Source organism: Gymnoscopelus microlampas (genome assembly GCF_963454915.1).
Source record: "Gymnoscopelus microlampas genome assembly, chromosome: 15".
In the NCBI taxonomy this organism is placed as follows: Eukaryota; Metazoa; Chordata; class Actinopteri; order Myctophiformes; family Myctophidae; genus Gymnoscopelus; species Gymnoscopelus microlampas.
In genome coordinates, this window is record NC_139952.1 from 43,893,814 (window position 1) to 43,909,388 (window position 15,575).

The following is a 15,575-nucleotide window of genomic DNA, read 5'->3' on the forward strand; positions in this document are numbered from 1 at the left end:
CATAAGTGGTTAGATACAACGCACAATGCATGAGAAATGACGGTACAATATTCACAGTGAAGATCTGATTCTGATAACATTTTATTTGTTAAAATAAACAGCGTTAATAGCTCTATATGCCTATAGAAATCCTTGCTATAGGGTGTTTATTAAGCAACAACAGGGGCCTCCCAGTCTCTGCACCAATGTTACCCAATCAGGAAAGATAACTTACAGTATAAGCATGGAGACTCCTGTTACTGAACAAACACTTGAGTTGATTACTATCAGAATGTAGAGCTTTGATTTTAAGAAGAAAAAAATACGTTTTAACCAAAACATCACACTACTTGAAGGATTCTTTCTTAGTGACTATTGGACACTGCAATAGAGGAAGAAAGACTTAAATCTAACTTGAACTTTGACAGTACGGTCCAAGGTTTCTTGACAGATAAGATAAGATATAAAAAATATATATATACAAAAAATATTGGAAAAAAAATACCATAAAATTACAGCTACGCCTCAAACAAACCTTGACGTTAAAAAGAATATCACTTTAAAAGTCCAAGGAATTACAGACTTAAAAATACTTTCGTCATACAAGTTCTTAATGGGTAAGGCGAGAGCACACAGATCACCGCTAACAGCATCCGACAAACGACTCGTTGTATTTCTGTAATAATGGCTGCTGACTGTTTGTGGACTTTCTGTTAGCGGTGGATATTCTGTTTGTGGTGGATTTTCTGTTGGTGGTGGATTTTCTGGAGCTCTGCACAGACCTCCTTGACTGCTTGAAGATCGGGGAGCTGAGGAACTGCAAGTCTGTGAATTTGTCGCCACGCCGCAGTTTCCTGGAGCGATGGGGAAAACGCAAAAAGGACAAAGATGAGACAGCCGGCCAAGAAAAAATGAAAAGTAAAAATTACTTTCATCAGGGATAAGTGTTTGCGTACTCTGTGTGTACGTACTTTCCTAAGGACGGCTCCTTGTAGTCCACCGTCATGGTGCAGCGGCGCTTGCGCGGCGCCGCTACGGGGGTGGAGCACCGAGCGTCTGAGGGGCGGGACTTGTCGCGGGAGAAGGGAGCGCCATAGGCTGCAGTGGACAGATTGGTCACGTCACACAGACTCAAGCCCCGCCCTGCCATCCTGACACCGAGCCCACCTGAGGAACCGTGAGGAGGGGGGGGGGGGGTGAGAGAGGGGGAGACCAGGGGTGAGGGAGGTGAGCTTCTAGAGAGCCAATGGTTCCCAAACTACGTACCGGCACCCATTTTTTGGTCGTGAGTAAAAAGATTTTTTTGCGTTTCTTATACGTTTTTAAAATTTCAAAAATATTTAAAATAGTAAAAAGAAAAACACATCGTAAGATTTTCAAAAACAAAATTTGAACATTTTTCATGGGGGCTCAGCCAACAATGAATACTAAACAATAAAAACCACGGGGTGGACAATTTTTTCTCTCTTAATACATACATGCATTTAAATAACTAAAATAAATTGTAAAATAAATTGTAAAAATAGCAGAACGGCAATTTTCACCATTAAATATTGCTTAATTAGTAAATCATAATGTATTTTTGTGAGTTTGGATCCCGGGCGACATGCATCTTTTGGGTTTCGAGCTAAAAACGTTTGGGAACCACTGCTCTAGAGACTAGTTTACACACCAGTGACCAGCTCAAGGGGAAACGTGCAATGAAAGTAGTGCATAAAGTAGTGCATAGAGAGGTGTACACCATAGAGTTTTAAAGTGGGAAGAAATTGTAAGGGGGAGGTAAAAAAAATCATAGAAAAATACACCAAACCAGGGCTGCCTTACGCTTTTTGCAGGTTTTGGCGTTGGCCCGCTGGGGCGTCTGGCAGCTGGGCAAGAGAGGAGGAGGGGTCTCGCTGTGGGACAGAGAGTCTCCGAAGCTGGACAGCACATCATCTATCTGTCTCATGTCAGCCTCCACCCCCGGAGTGACAGGGACCTCATCATCATCATCCTCTGCCCCTCTGCCAGCCTCTACAATATAAACACACATACACAATAAATTAAATTATATATAAATGATATAATATATATTTTAAGTCAAAATGGCATGGCACACCTGTATTCATAGCAAAAATAATTGACACATCTGTAAGATCACGTGTTGTGAGCTTATGTAGAGAAGCACTAGGTTCTTCTCAAATTAAGACCGGGAAAAAAGCATCTGTGTCATTTTAAGATTTCTTTGGCTATTAAAAAAATGGCAGGTATACAAGCTCATAGTGTGAGCTTGTAGATCTGCTATTTTTTGAATACACGTGAACATTTGCGCAAATCTTTGAATATATACATTTTTTTAAAGGAAACATTTGTAACTCAAACCTTTGCTTCTGGGGTCCCTGGAACTAAATATTTGACAAATGTTTTTATATATATATATATATATATATATATATATATATATATATATATATATATATATATATATATATATATATATATACACACACACACACACACACACACACTGATGATGCGTCCCAGTTGCATCCATGTGATGATTTTTTTTATTTTTTTTTATATATATATATATATATATATATATATATATATATATATATATATATATATACACACACCGTACACACACACACAGAGTGGCACACATTTTCACAATCAAAATAAATAGCAGATCTACAAGCTCATAGCACGGCACTCTGTGCCGTGCTATGAGCTTGTATATCCATTTATTAATAGCCAGAGAAATCTTAAAATGACACAGATGCGTTCCCGGTCTTAATGGATTAATAGACAACTGGGAATGCAAAAAGCATTCCCATCATTATAAGAGTATGAGTTGTTTTGAGTCCCTTTTCTAGCACTAGAGTGAAAACAGGATTAATAGAGAGAAACAGAAAAATTAATCCGTTCCATACTATTCACTCACCTAGTAGGCTTTCCCGTCCCATCTCTGAGGAGAGCAGGTCAGGAGTGTTAACTAGAACATAGTCTGGGGATTGTGGGAGATGGACCATAGCCTCCACAACCTTTAGCTTAGCATCTTGGGAGACTACGGGCACATGACAAGGAAAAGTAATAAATATATAGTAGTTATTGTTTTTTCATAATGAAGGGCCACTGTGCTAGAACCTGAGATTCTACCAAAGTGTGTAATGTTATCCCAATATCTTTAAACGTCGCTTCTGTGCTCTGTAAGGCAGAAACGGGAAGTAGCGATTGCATTCACCATTTAAAATCCTGTTTAATTAGCTCATGAATGACCGTAAACAACGTGGATTTGGCCAAAACGAGTCATGGGGCCTCATTCATTAAATAGTCATGATCAAACTTATTAACCGCTCAAGCCTGACACTCTCGTATGACAACAATATGATCTACTATGAGCTAACAATGTGTTGCATTGCAACACGCTGTGTGTAGATCTGATATTTTTGTGGCGAACACAACAGCAAAGCGTATAAATTAAGCACATATAGGCCTACAAGGCTACTTATGAGAATGATTGCCTATAACGAACGATCTTCCCGAAATAGGGACGTTAACAGGGGTAACTAGTACCGACACACAAACCAACGATAACGTATTCATAAAACCTAAGACTAGATGCAAGTGAATTTCCTGGGTATTTTGTGCACTGTAGGCCAAGACAGCGTGCAGAGCGCTGTGCGCTCCCTTCATGACATTTTGGCATGGCATTTTATCACTTACAGGCATGAGGCAATGAGCCAATATCCAAACCCAAATGTGTTTTCAATTAAAGATATCAAATTATGGGACATTTAACTCAACCCACGCCTTGGCCATTATCAGAACAGAAGTCGCTGCCAACTGTTTTGTACTTGCAGTCAATAAAAAGGTTGCTGGAGGTTGCTCCAGCGCACTTTTTGCTGAAACTGCATTTCAAAGAAAGGTTTTCAGAGAAAGGGATGACTTTTGTGCTCATGATGAGTTGCATAAAAGTTGCTTTTATTTCCCAATAAATACTTTATTAGATTTGTGTGCTGCTGTATCCCAGCCATACCTGTCCTAGCCTGATTTGTCTAAATCACAGAGCAACTATTGAAGATATTTCACCAATGTTTGGTGAGTTGCATCATGGCAAGGTAACTAGACAGCCCCAAATCCCTACCTAGTGTCGCTTTGTTTTTTAAGTATTTTATCTTGTGGTAAATGAGCTTTAAGGATTTGATGGTCAAATTATTGGCTTAGGAATGCGACAAAAACAAATCTCCATGAATTCAAGGCTTTGTGGGGTGTGTAATTGATAGAAAATCAGTCATTTTTAAAGCATGAATCCAAGAACACTTTTTACAAATGAGGCCCCTGATAAGTAATTTTGTGTTAAGTGAAATGGCTGTATTCATATTATAATACCCTTGGTGGAAGTTAGCTCATCAAAACTTGTCACCAACACTGAAGAAATAAGACATTGCCAGCCTGCGAAAAAAAGAAAGAAAAAAGAACAGCCTGGTAAAACTATGACATTGTAGATTCTCACCAGGTGTCTGCTGTTGTGGGGAGACTTTTTCCTTCCGTCTGGATGCTTTAGAGGGCTGCCGGCTGCGAGTGGGAATGACCTTCTTCCTCTCAGGTGAGCTGCGTGCTCTCCGTTTCCCTCGTGGAACATAGAGACTGTCCTCAGAGTCAGAGGAGGACGGCGAGGACGCACCCGACGCCGTCGTCTCCATGGAGGATCGTGGAGGCGCCGCTCCTTTCTGCAAAGTCCAGGGGTGGAAAGTAATTAACCTTGACCTGAGGCGATTCTTAAAAATGTTTTCTAAATCCTAACAGAGCTTTGTATATCTGCTATTTTTGAATAGCCAAAGTATAAAAGGTCATATTTATTCTGATGCTATATTTACACATTTTTCTGGGTACCCCCTGGAACACCCTCAAGTACCCCTGGGGGTCAGACTTCGGTGCTCTATACAGCACCAAAACAAAACTCCGGATCTACCAAAGCTGCGTACTATCAACACTACTATACGGTGCAGAATGCTGAAAAACCAACAGAAAGCGACATCCATAAATTATCCACTTTTCACACATCATGCCTGCGCAAAATCCTGCGTATATTCTGGCCATAAGACCATCTCGAACAATAAACTCCTCTAGTCTTCATAAGATGGAAAGTTCTGAATTCAGATGCTTGTGGACACCTTAACATGATACTGCTGGTGTTACAATCATTTGCCTTTCCCCATGTTGTGTTTTTTGAAAGAATGTTTAACTTGTTATGACGCTTGTTAATTTGCACTTTTTACTATGTGTGATTTTACTATATAAAAATCACACAACAAGACGACATGCTCTGCATAATCAATAAACGCAGGTGGACCTGGATCGGCCATGTCCTCAGAATGGACATCAACACGATCCCAAGAGTCGCATTACACTGGACCCCAGAAGGCAAAAGAAAGAAAGGGAGGCCTAAAACGACATGGCGGAGGACGATAAGAGAAGGAGCTCCAGCAACAACACCAGAGCTGGGAGACCATAGAGAAGACGGCCAAAGTCAGATGGAAGTGGAGAAACTTTGTTGCTGCCCTATGCGCCAGCCGGCGTAATGGGGGATAAGTAAGTACATTTTTATACCAATACTTATATACTTTTAATGAAGTCAATTTTGAATTCCGGACTTCTACTGGTAACAGATTATTTCTACATTGCATTATTAATACTTTTACTTTAGTAAAGAAATGTAGTACTTTTTCCACCACTGGCGAAGTCCCTTCCCGGACGGGCGTGGCCGCCGGCTGACCGCCGGCACCGTCGGCCTTGCCCTTGAACGGCGTGAGGTGGACCCCGTCTTCGCAGTCAAAGTCGAACGTGTCGTTGTGGCCTTGCGAGGTGTTGAGCGAGGTGTTGACCTGTGGCGGAGCAGCTCCTCCCCCTTTGGCCGGCCGCGTGGCCGACCGATCGCGGCTCTTGGAGCGGGCCCTGGGTTTGGGATTGTCCCAGGGTTTCTTCAGCGGGGCCCGCTCGGCTTTGCGGCCCCTCTCTGGTTTCCGTGCCGCTGCTGCGGCGGGTGGGTCTGGCGCGGCGGGCCGTGGCTGCGCGACCTTCCTGCGCGGTTGTTGCTGCTGCCGACTGTCGGGTCTGGCCTCTGATGTGTTACTGCGAACCCGCGGCTCCTTGGAGGCGCCGGCACGGACCACCGACGGCTCTGGTTCCGTCTGGTTCCTGGGTCTGGCGTCACTGCCTGGGGGGCAAATGGGACTTGCCGTTAAGGCATCCATGGCCTCCAGATCATCTCCAGGAGCAGCGGCCTCCAGAGGAGCAGAGGACGCATGGTTCCCCTCGCTCAACGACCTCTGCAAGAGAACACGACTGGACCTCCTCCCGCCGCCGCGCTCCGCCTGTCCCCGCCTCACGCACACCGTCGGGGGCAACATGTGTCTGTCCACAGGGGGTCTGGACTCATCATCAGGGCTGTGAGAGTCTGTGAGCAGACAAAGGGAAATATCAACATAAGGGAAAAATCAACATAAATCTCACGGTCATTCACTGTGCGTACGACTCTCACTGATCCGTGATTTCATACCCCCACTTTTTGAAAAAATAAATATATTTTTTGATAATAAAATCGGTAAAATCAGGCAAAAATAAGAATTAAATAACCTAACCCTAACCCCGAAATAAAGTAACCAAAACACGAGAAAAAACGCAACATTTTGAAAATACAGAATTTGTTTACATTTGACAGTTACAAATGTTTTTCACGCTTTTTCAAAAAGAGCAGATCTACAAGCTCATAGCGGGGCACTCGGTGCCGCGCTATGAGCTTGTATATCTGCTGTTTTTGAATACCCAAAGTGTAAAGTAAGGGGTATAGTACACCGAAAGTCCACCCCCCCCCCCCCCCCCACCTTCTGAGCCTGTGCCGTCCCTGATAAATCTGGCAGGGTTTTGTGCAGCAACACATACAAGGATATGTTACGTGTTGTACTGATATCTTTGAGATGATGTCATAATGTGTGGATAATATCAAACATGAAAACTTAGCCTCACACTCGGGGGGCTCATTCTGTCTTGGGGTACTCTGCAGTCTCCTGTCAAATTGGAGGCACAAATTAAAACACATAGATCATAAAATCTAGGCCATAAAAGTCAGTGAAATAAAAGTCAGTGTAAGCCAGAAAATATTAGATTTTTTTTTCTATTTTAAATTACCTGGATGGATCCACAGGCTCAGCGGGGATCTCCTTAGGACGACTCTGTGCATTGAAAAGAAAGTGCAATGTTTTGTGAGTTTGGCTCCTCGCTTTTTTTCCCCACATTAAAATAAGGTCAGGACCGTCAGGTCCCCTTGTGCAATATGCATTAACCAACATACTTCTCCCTCTGTGCTGGTAGATTGAAGTCTAAAACGTGGCCTATAGCCTCCTGATGCAACACAAGCACACGTTATTGTAATAATAATCTTTAAACCTCCACTATGCAACTTATCTTAGTGATTACATTGTTATTTTGTCCAATCTGTATGGCAGGTAGAGTATTAATATAGTATAACTTATACCAGGGGTGATGCAACTTTGATGATGTAGAGGGCCACTGTAAATTGCATATACTGTCGAGCAGAAACCTCTTGTCTCCGTATTTAAACTTTTTTAGTAATTGAATGCCGTACTTCGCCATTCTACGTCACACAAAAGTAGCAAAAATAGCCGATCTACAGGCTCAAAACATGTCGCAGTGCAACACGTTTTGAGTTGGTAGATCTACTATTTTTGTTCAGATTTTGTTTTGTCGCCATTTTTTTTATTGGAATCCGGAAAAACGAACATTTTTATTTAATTTCAAATGCATTTAGTTATACTCATGTTAACTTTATGAACTTAAATACAAAATACATTGGACATAAAAAAGACAAAGGAATTTTAATAATAGTCATTAAGCTACTAATATAGACAGAAGTAATTAAAGCGGGTCATGTTTGGAATTGTAACAGCTGAAATCAATAATATATCAGTATTCCGATATTAACCTGCATTAAGTGAAGGCGGGGCCGCCAGTTGCCCATGTATGAATTATACTATAGAATTGGGGTAGAACAGGAATGTTTACTATCAGAAAGGCTTACTACCTACCAGCTCACAGAGCTTGTAAAAATCGGCTATTTCGCAGACAGAATAAGGAGGACGCAAGAGTTCCCCATTAACCCCGTCATCTCTCTCTCAGGGAAGGGAAGGCTCACCTTTGCTGCTGCGCTGGCCTTGGCCTCCTGCTCACTCAGCAGCCGCTTGCAGATGAGCAGGTGGCCGAACAGAGCCTGGCGTTCGCCCTTCAGCTTCAGGACGAGGTCGCTTAGCTGCCTCACTTTCTCCTTCTCCGCCTGAAGACCCAGCGCCAGCTCCTTGTTGTTCAGCTGCATGCCCTTTAAGATGTTGTCGTCTGGGGGGGAGGGGGGGACATTAAACATTCAACAGCGTTTATTTGTCACATTAGTCAATACAACTATGTGCACTGAAATGTTGGTACCGGGAAGACTCCGCTTTGCCAACAATGCTTAATAAAGAGTTATAATTCAATGGTAATTAGGTACTAATTAGAGCATACATGGGAAACTGTCATGGCCCGGGGGCCACATGCGGTCCCCACCTTCACTTAATGCGGCCCGCAGGTTAATAACGGAATACTGATATATTATTGATTTCAGCTGTTACAATTCCAAACAACAAACATGTCTACATTAGTAGCTTAATGACAATACAATTCTATTGTCTTTTTTATGTCCAAAGCATTTGTATTTAAGTTCATAAAGTTAACATCAGTATAAGTAAATGCATTTGAAATTAAATAAAAATGTTACTTTTCAGGATTCCAATTAAAAGATAGCAAAACAAAAATCAGGATTCCAATTCAAAAATAGCCAAACTACAAGCTCAAAACGCGTCGCAGCGCGACGCGTTTTGAGCTTGTAGTTCGGCTGTAGTTCGGCTTGTAGTTCGGCTATTTTTTCTACTTTTGTGTGACATAGAATGGCGAAGTACGGCATTCAATTACTAAAAAAGTTTAAATATGGAGATAAGAGATTTCTGCTCGACAACAACAATATGCAATGTGGCCCTCTGCAGTGAGTGTGGAAATATAGTGGCCCTCTCCATCATCAAAGTTGCCCACCCATGAATTAGAGGGTAAGTAGTAAAGGTATGCAAAATAATAAATAAATACAATCTTAGAGCCTACTATGGTCATTCCCCACATCAAAGTCTGTGTGTAATATATACAGTTTACAATTTGTAATTTCTACACTGTGGTTGCCTTAGTTTAAGACAATCACACCAATTGTGTTAGGCAGAGGAAAAAGAGATGAGATTACTACTACAGTAGGCTTGACCAGAATGGAACATAGCCTTAACTAACATCACTGACAAGTTCAACACCTGTGAAGGAAGTAAGGAAAGGAAGGGGCCGAATTTCTTTCCATTATGGCTGCTGTGCATACTCATAGCCAATGAACGACTGCATTCACATGTACGCAACATGTAGTAGGAAACATGAATGAGGTTACCACTGGTTTTGTTGACCAGGATGCGTCGTCCTGCGTTGCCGTTCTGGGCTCGGACCACCCTGGACTCTCGCTGGACTCTCTTCTCCCTCATCTTCTGCTTGATGTCCTCGAGGCTGTTCTTGAACGACTTCTTTTGGCCGCGTTCCCTCGCCATGGCAGCGGCTTCACTGACAGACTGTTTCACAGACACACGAGTTTACTTTAACCCAGGGGTCTTCAACGTTTTCAGGCCAAGGACCCCTTGGCTGAGAGAGATATAAAGCAAGGAACCCCAATATATATTGTATAGAATATAATCTTTTCATATATTTCATAGATAGCTTCATAGACTTGTTTGACAGCACTGTCATCAGTGTTGGGTACATTTTAATGTGTGTTTTCAGACTTTTAACCACATAAACCGGCATCCATACTAAGTAAACTTGACCACTCTGTACTTGGTCTGCTCTTTTTTCCCCCTACACCAAACCTCTTTGCCGAAAATAGCAGATCTACAAGCGCACAACGCCTCGCAGCAAGAGGCGTTGTGCGCTTGCAGATCTGCTATTTTTGGCTAAAGTTCTCCTCAGAATAGGGATGCTTGGTTGAAGTGGTTAATGTAATAAATCAAAGATTTGGCAGCCCCCCCTATAGTAACTCTGAGGACCCCCTAGGGGTCCTGGACCCCCTGTTGAAGACCCCTGCTTTAACCAATGGTGTAAAGTCACCAATTACATGTGCTCAAGTACTGTACTTTAAAATGGAGGTATTTTTTTTACTTTCTTCAGTATGTACAATTTGCAACACTTTTACTTCTACTCCACTACATCTCAGAGGAAAATATTGAACTTTTACTCCACTACAATTATATGAAAACTTAAAATTACTTAACTTTGTAGATTTTGGTTATGCTATTTTCTATACATTTTTTAAATACATTTTGAACCTTTGAAATGGGACATTCTGCACAATTACTTTAAGTACATTTTGATGCCAATACTTTTGTACCTTTACTCACGTAACAGTGTTTCTACATTGCAGTATTGATACTTATTATTAAAAAAAAATCATAACCACCTCGCAACCGAAAACAAACTGCTAATATTAATCTACAAGCTCAAGACGAGCTTGTAGATTAATTTCACACCATCAGGGTTGTTTATATAAGAACTAATTTATGAATGTCAGTGTTGCCATATTTCGAGAGAGAAATAAGCAACCGGGTCTAGGAAAAGAAGCCCCAAATAATCAACAATAGGCCACACGAGCACTTTAAACCCCATTATGCATCGGCTATTTAAAAAAAACTCCAATAAAATAAAAAGTTTGTTTTTAAACATTCTAACAAAACAAATGCTCCCTGTGGCTAAAAAAAACATTTATGAAAATATTTGAGAACCACTGGTTTAAATAATAATAAATAAAATGTGGAAACGAGGCCAAATAAGCAACTAACAATTTAGAAACGAGCCCAAAAGAAACTGCAACTTTACAGAAAAATAAGCCAAAAGTCGCGTATAATAAGCGAACATCGCAACAAAGCAGGCTAAACAGACGTTGGTAGTGGTGCTGGTTAGCATCATGCTAAGCTAAGTCTAAACACAAACAACGTACCCGTCTGTCTCTGCAGAACAACGTGGAAAACAACCGTTAAACAACGTAACTCCACCACAACGTTGAGTACTAACACACTAACTAACGAGGAAGTATCGTTAGATAAATGTAAATAAAACGCCTTTTAGTTTGTTTAATATCACATCAAATCTGTGAGACTTATTAAACCTTCTCCTGTCCCGATTCAAACTGTACGCTACTGCTGCGTGATTGGTGGTGGTGGAGGTGGTGGACACGTGACTCGAGTATGCTCTCATACGATTGGTGGAGGACACGGCTGTTCTCTCAACAGCGCTGATTGGCGGACACCGGAGTGGGTGTCGCCAGCAGGGTTGCCAGATCTGCTTATTATAATTTCCCCTCAAGAGTTTTATTTGAAAATAGCCAATCTACAAGTTCACAACGCGTCACGTCGCGACGCGTTGTGAGCTTGTAGATCTGCTATTTTCAAATGGCTGATGTATATGATTAAAGTGCTCATGTGGCCCATACTCACTTCTTTTGGGCTGGTTTCGCTAGACCTGGTTGCTTGTTTCTCTCACAGAACGCAACGCTGGTTGCCAGATTGTGCGAGAGAAACGGGACGCGCCAGCTGACAGTGACGTCATCACGTCATCTACGTAAAGCCTTTGCTCCAACGGCGCTGCTTGCTCCCTTCAACCACACGATGGCGACATTTCCTTTTTCAGCTCAAATCATGTATTTTTTTTATTTTTTATTTATTACATCAATGGTTCTCAAACTTTTTACCCCACTATCAACAGTGGGGTAAAGTAACTAAGTACATTTACTCAAGTACTGTACATAAATAATCCTGAAATTTGTGACACGCTGTGAGCTTGTAGATCTGCTATTTTTGAATTATAGCCAAAGTTTAAAATATGGATGAAGTGGTTAAAATGACTGTGATGCTATAATAACCAATTTTGCTGGGGACCCCCTCAAGGACCACTGGCCCTGGGGGTCCCCGGGCCCCACTTTGAGAACCTCTGCATTACATTATGTTATAGGTTGTGTTTATCAATGGTGGAAAGTAACTAAGGACAATTACTCAAGTACTGTAGGCTACTTAAGTACAATTTTGATGCACAGTATACTTTTAATTGAGTATTTCCAATTTTCAATACTTTACACGTCTACTCCACTACACCTCAGAGGCAAATATTTTACTTTTTACCCCAGAATAATTATTAGAAAGTTACTTTGTAGAATTTGATTGTAATTAATTACACAACATGAATGTGCCCTATATGAAAATTGCCAAGTTTGACAAATTGTGAAAAGTTTGAGTACTTTTACTTTGTTAGACTACTGTAAGCATATTCTGTTGTGAATACTTTTGTACTTTGAATACAGGACTTTTACTTAAGAGAGTATTTTTTACCTTGGGGTATTGATACTTGAGTACTTCTCCATGCACCACTAGTGTTAAATGTTATTAGATTCCTTACCTGCGGCGTGTTGAACGGATGGAACAATAAAAGTATTTATTATGCTACCAGCAGGGTTTATGCAGGGACAGCATATGTGTTCTAACTCTGTGGTTCTCAAAGTGAGGTACGGGGACCCCAAGGGGTCCTTGGGGGGGTTCCAGGGGGTCCCCAGCAAAATGTGTTAACACGGCATCACAATCATTTGAACCATTTATTCATATTTTATCCGTTGGCTATTAAAAAATCACACCCAGTGTGAAGAGAGTGGTGCCTTTGAAAGTGTAACTGGTTGCATCCTTGACACGTGACAAAATATATTTTCAAATGGGGGTCTGTGGCCAAAAATATATCAATTTTGGGGGTCCATGACATGAAAAGGTTTGAGAACCACACACACACACACACACACACACACACACACACACACACACACACACACACACACACGCATGCGCACGCGCACACGCACACGCACACGCACACGCACACGCACACGCACACACACACACACACACACACACACACACACACACACACACACACACACAGATTATATGCCTGCTTTAACATATAGAAGGATATTTAATTGGGACATTTCTAATGGTTACTCCTGGGCCAAGAAGTGAAATCTTCGTTATTATTATAATTGTTTATTTACAATTTGTAATTATTTTATTATTTAATTATAGATTATGACGTGCATGATATTCAGGACATGCAGAACATATGTTCCTTAAGTAGTATAAAGAAACCAAAACAAAGAGCATATTGTCTTGTCAAGAATAATCATAGCCCTGAACCATATGTTGGAATATGCAAAAATCTATGCAGAAGTCAAAGATCATTCTGTGCACATTCTGTTATTACTGAAACAGGTGGATTCATTGGTACTCCTGAGTCCTGACTGAGGAGGAAAAGATTTGGTTTATTATGTAACTTATATCACATCAAGCATAAATACATTTTTCCACAGATATATTTTGAAAAATTCTGCCAATCGTGTCTTTCTGTCTGATTGATCAGCATCTTGTGTTTTAGGAACGATTATGGTGGGGGAAAACGCATCTGCTGTCAATGTAAATGTTGCACAAATTCATGAGTGATTAGAAATGGGTTTTAAAATGTAAAACGTCGACTTGGCCATGCAGCTCTCTACCAAAAAAACAAACACAAAAACAACAGCACAAGTTATCTCAAGTTCCCAGTTCTCCAGATAGTAGCTTATACACATATATGCATAGCACCAGAAATACATAATTAGGCTCCTAGTATTTCCAATGGTGTTTACCTCCGTTCCTGTCTGTTATAAAACAAACAGCATGTGAGGGCAGAAAAGATGCACTAATAGATAGCAGTGTTGTGAGATGTTAAAGGGATAGTTCACCCAAAAGGACTTTTTTCCTATCGATTGTCACCCCATGGAGACTTGATTGATGGATTGTTATTTTTTTGTCGCATTCCTAAGGCAATAATTTGATGACCAGCAGCGGTCGGCTGGTCATCATATTATTGACTCGGGAATGCGACAAAAAAAATGTCTCCGTGGGGTGACTAATAGAAAATACGTTTTGTTTTGGGTGAACTATTCCTTTAACTTTGTATTACCACATTCAAACTACTTGAACCCAATCATCCATATTCTGGGGGCTAACTTTCAGCAAAAATAGCAGATCTACAAGCTCACAATGCTTATACAGTTGTGGATCGGCTACATGTATTTTCAGCCAAGATCAAAAACAAGAAGAGCAAAAACAGTCTCTCAGGGTTCTATGCTATTGACCTTTCTGTTTTCGCTGTACTTTATAGGCTAAATATCTTCTCTGAAAAATAGCCCATCAACAAGCTGCTCTGTTATTTTCTGAGAAACCTTTTCCAGAATACGGATGCTCGGTCTTAATAGCCCAGCTAAGCCCACCAAAGGTTTTAAGCTAATCTGCAGCTTCCACAGTGCACTTCATTCAGCACCTCTAACTTATTCATATGTAATTATGGACGGGCGAAGATAAGACCTTGAGCGGTATGTCTCTAATGAGCTGAGCATGCCGCATGTGGATGGAGCTGATTGTTTTGTTTGCCAGTTCCACAATCCAATAACAGGCAGTTAATTTAATTAGGTTTTATTCCCAGGTGTTTGGTATTGGTACCGCAGTCTGAAGCCACGGTGGGTTTTCTTAAACTCTTCGTATAGCCTACGGTGGCCTGGAGAATCACGTAAGCAAACCCGTTTAGGTTGAAAATGAATTTTAATTCGACCTGGTAAATCTTTTAAGATGCCCCAGCACACATAGACGCATCTCTCTCTCTCTCTCTCTCTCTCACACACACACACACACACACACACACACACACACACACACACACACACACACACACACACACACACACGCACGCACGCACAAACGCACGCTTGCATATTCAATTCTATCCCACTTCCTTCCATGCCATAAATAGCCATTCCTCCCCCCGCCCCCCCAGTTCGTGCTCGATAGACCTTCCATAAATAATACATCAATAGTCATTATGCTTTCATTTGCTTTCCCTGCACGCCTCACACCACAGGGCAGTCCTCCTCAGTACGATACGGCCCGGTATGGCACAAGGAAGGAAGGCAACTTTTTTTCTCCAGTGTGGTATTGGACCTGACTTGACACACCTTTGATGAGCCTTCTGTCATGCCGCCCCAGGAGATGACGTCCATGACAGTTTAGGTGTTACGGTTCATGACAAGCAGGTGTCTGGTAGCCTGGCATGGACTAATATCAGACTAATATCACTGCATAGATATTACGCAGTGATAAACCCGCCCCATATTTGCATAATGGGCCCTGATTGGTCACTGAGCGGTACCAGACCAAATCTGCCTAGGGCAACTTTTGTTTTTTGCAATGGCAGATTCGTCTGGTTTCCAGGCTGGGTGTTTGGGGGGTATGGTTCACTAGATTTTCACAGCGGCCTGAAAATCCTATATTGTGCTGATCTGAGCAATAGCCACAGAGTTATGGCCATTTGAAGTGTTAAACACTGCTGTACCATTAGCTGTAACGCCCCATATGTGT

At 41.5% G+C, this 15,575-nt stretch overlaps 1 protein-coding gene across 2 annotated transcripts; it reads right to left on the reverse strand.

Annotated features, from left to right (window-relative positions):
* Positions 1-78: 78 nt before the first annotated feature.
* On the reverse strand, positions 79-11,260 carry LOC311062096 (shugoshin 1-like). Of its 2 annotated transcripts, XM_084080895.1 has the most exons (11): positions 11,087-11,260; positions 9,494-9,668; positions 8,177-8,373; positions 7,153-7,196; positions 6,991-7,031; positions 5,688-6,421; positions 4,478-4,694; positions 2,906-3,028; positions 1,804-1,992; positions 951-1,146; positions 113-833 (listed from the first exon to the last, which is right to left on the reverse strand). In XM_084080895.1, the coding sequence occupies exons 2-11, from the start codon at positions 9,645-9,647 to the stop codon at positions 623-625; spliced, it is 2,106 nt and encodes a 701-aa protein (XP_083937021.1). In that variant the 5' UTR covers positions 9,648-9,668; positions 11,087-11,260; the 3' UTR covers positions 113-622. The 2 variants fall into 2 exon arrangements, with proteins under 2 accessions (XP_083937022.1, XP_083937021.1); XM_084080896.1 differs by lacking the exon at positions 2,906-3,028 and having other exon boundaries at positions 79-833.
* Positions 11,261-15,575: the final 4,315 nt, after the last annotated feature.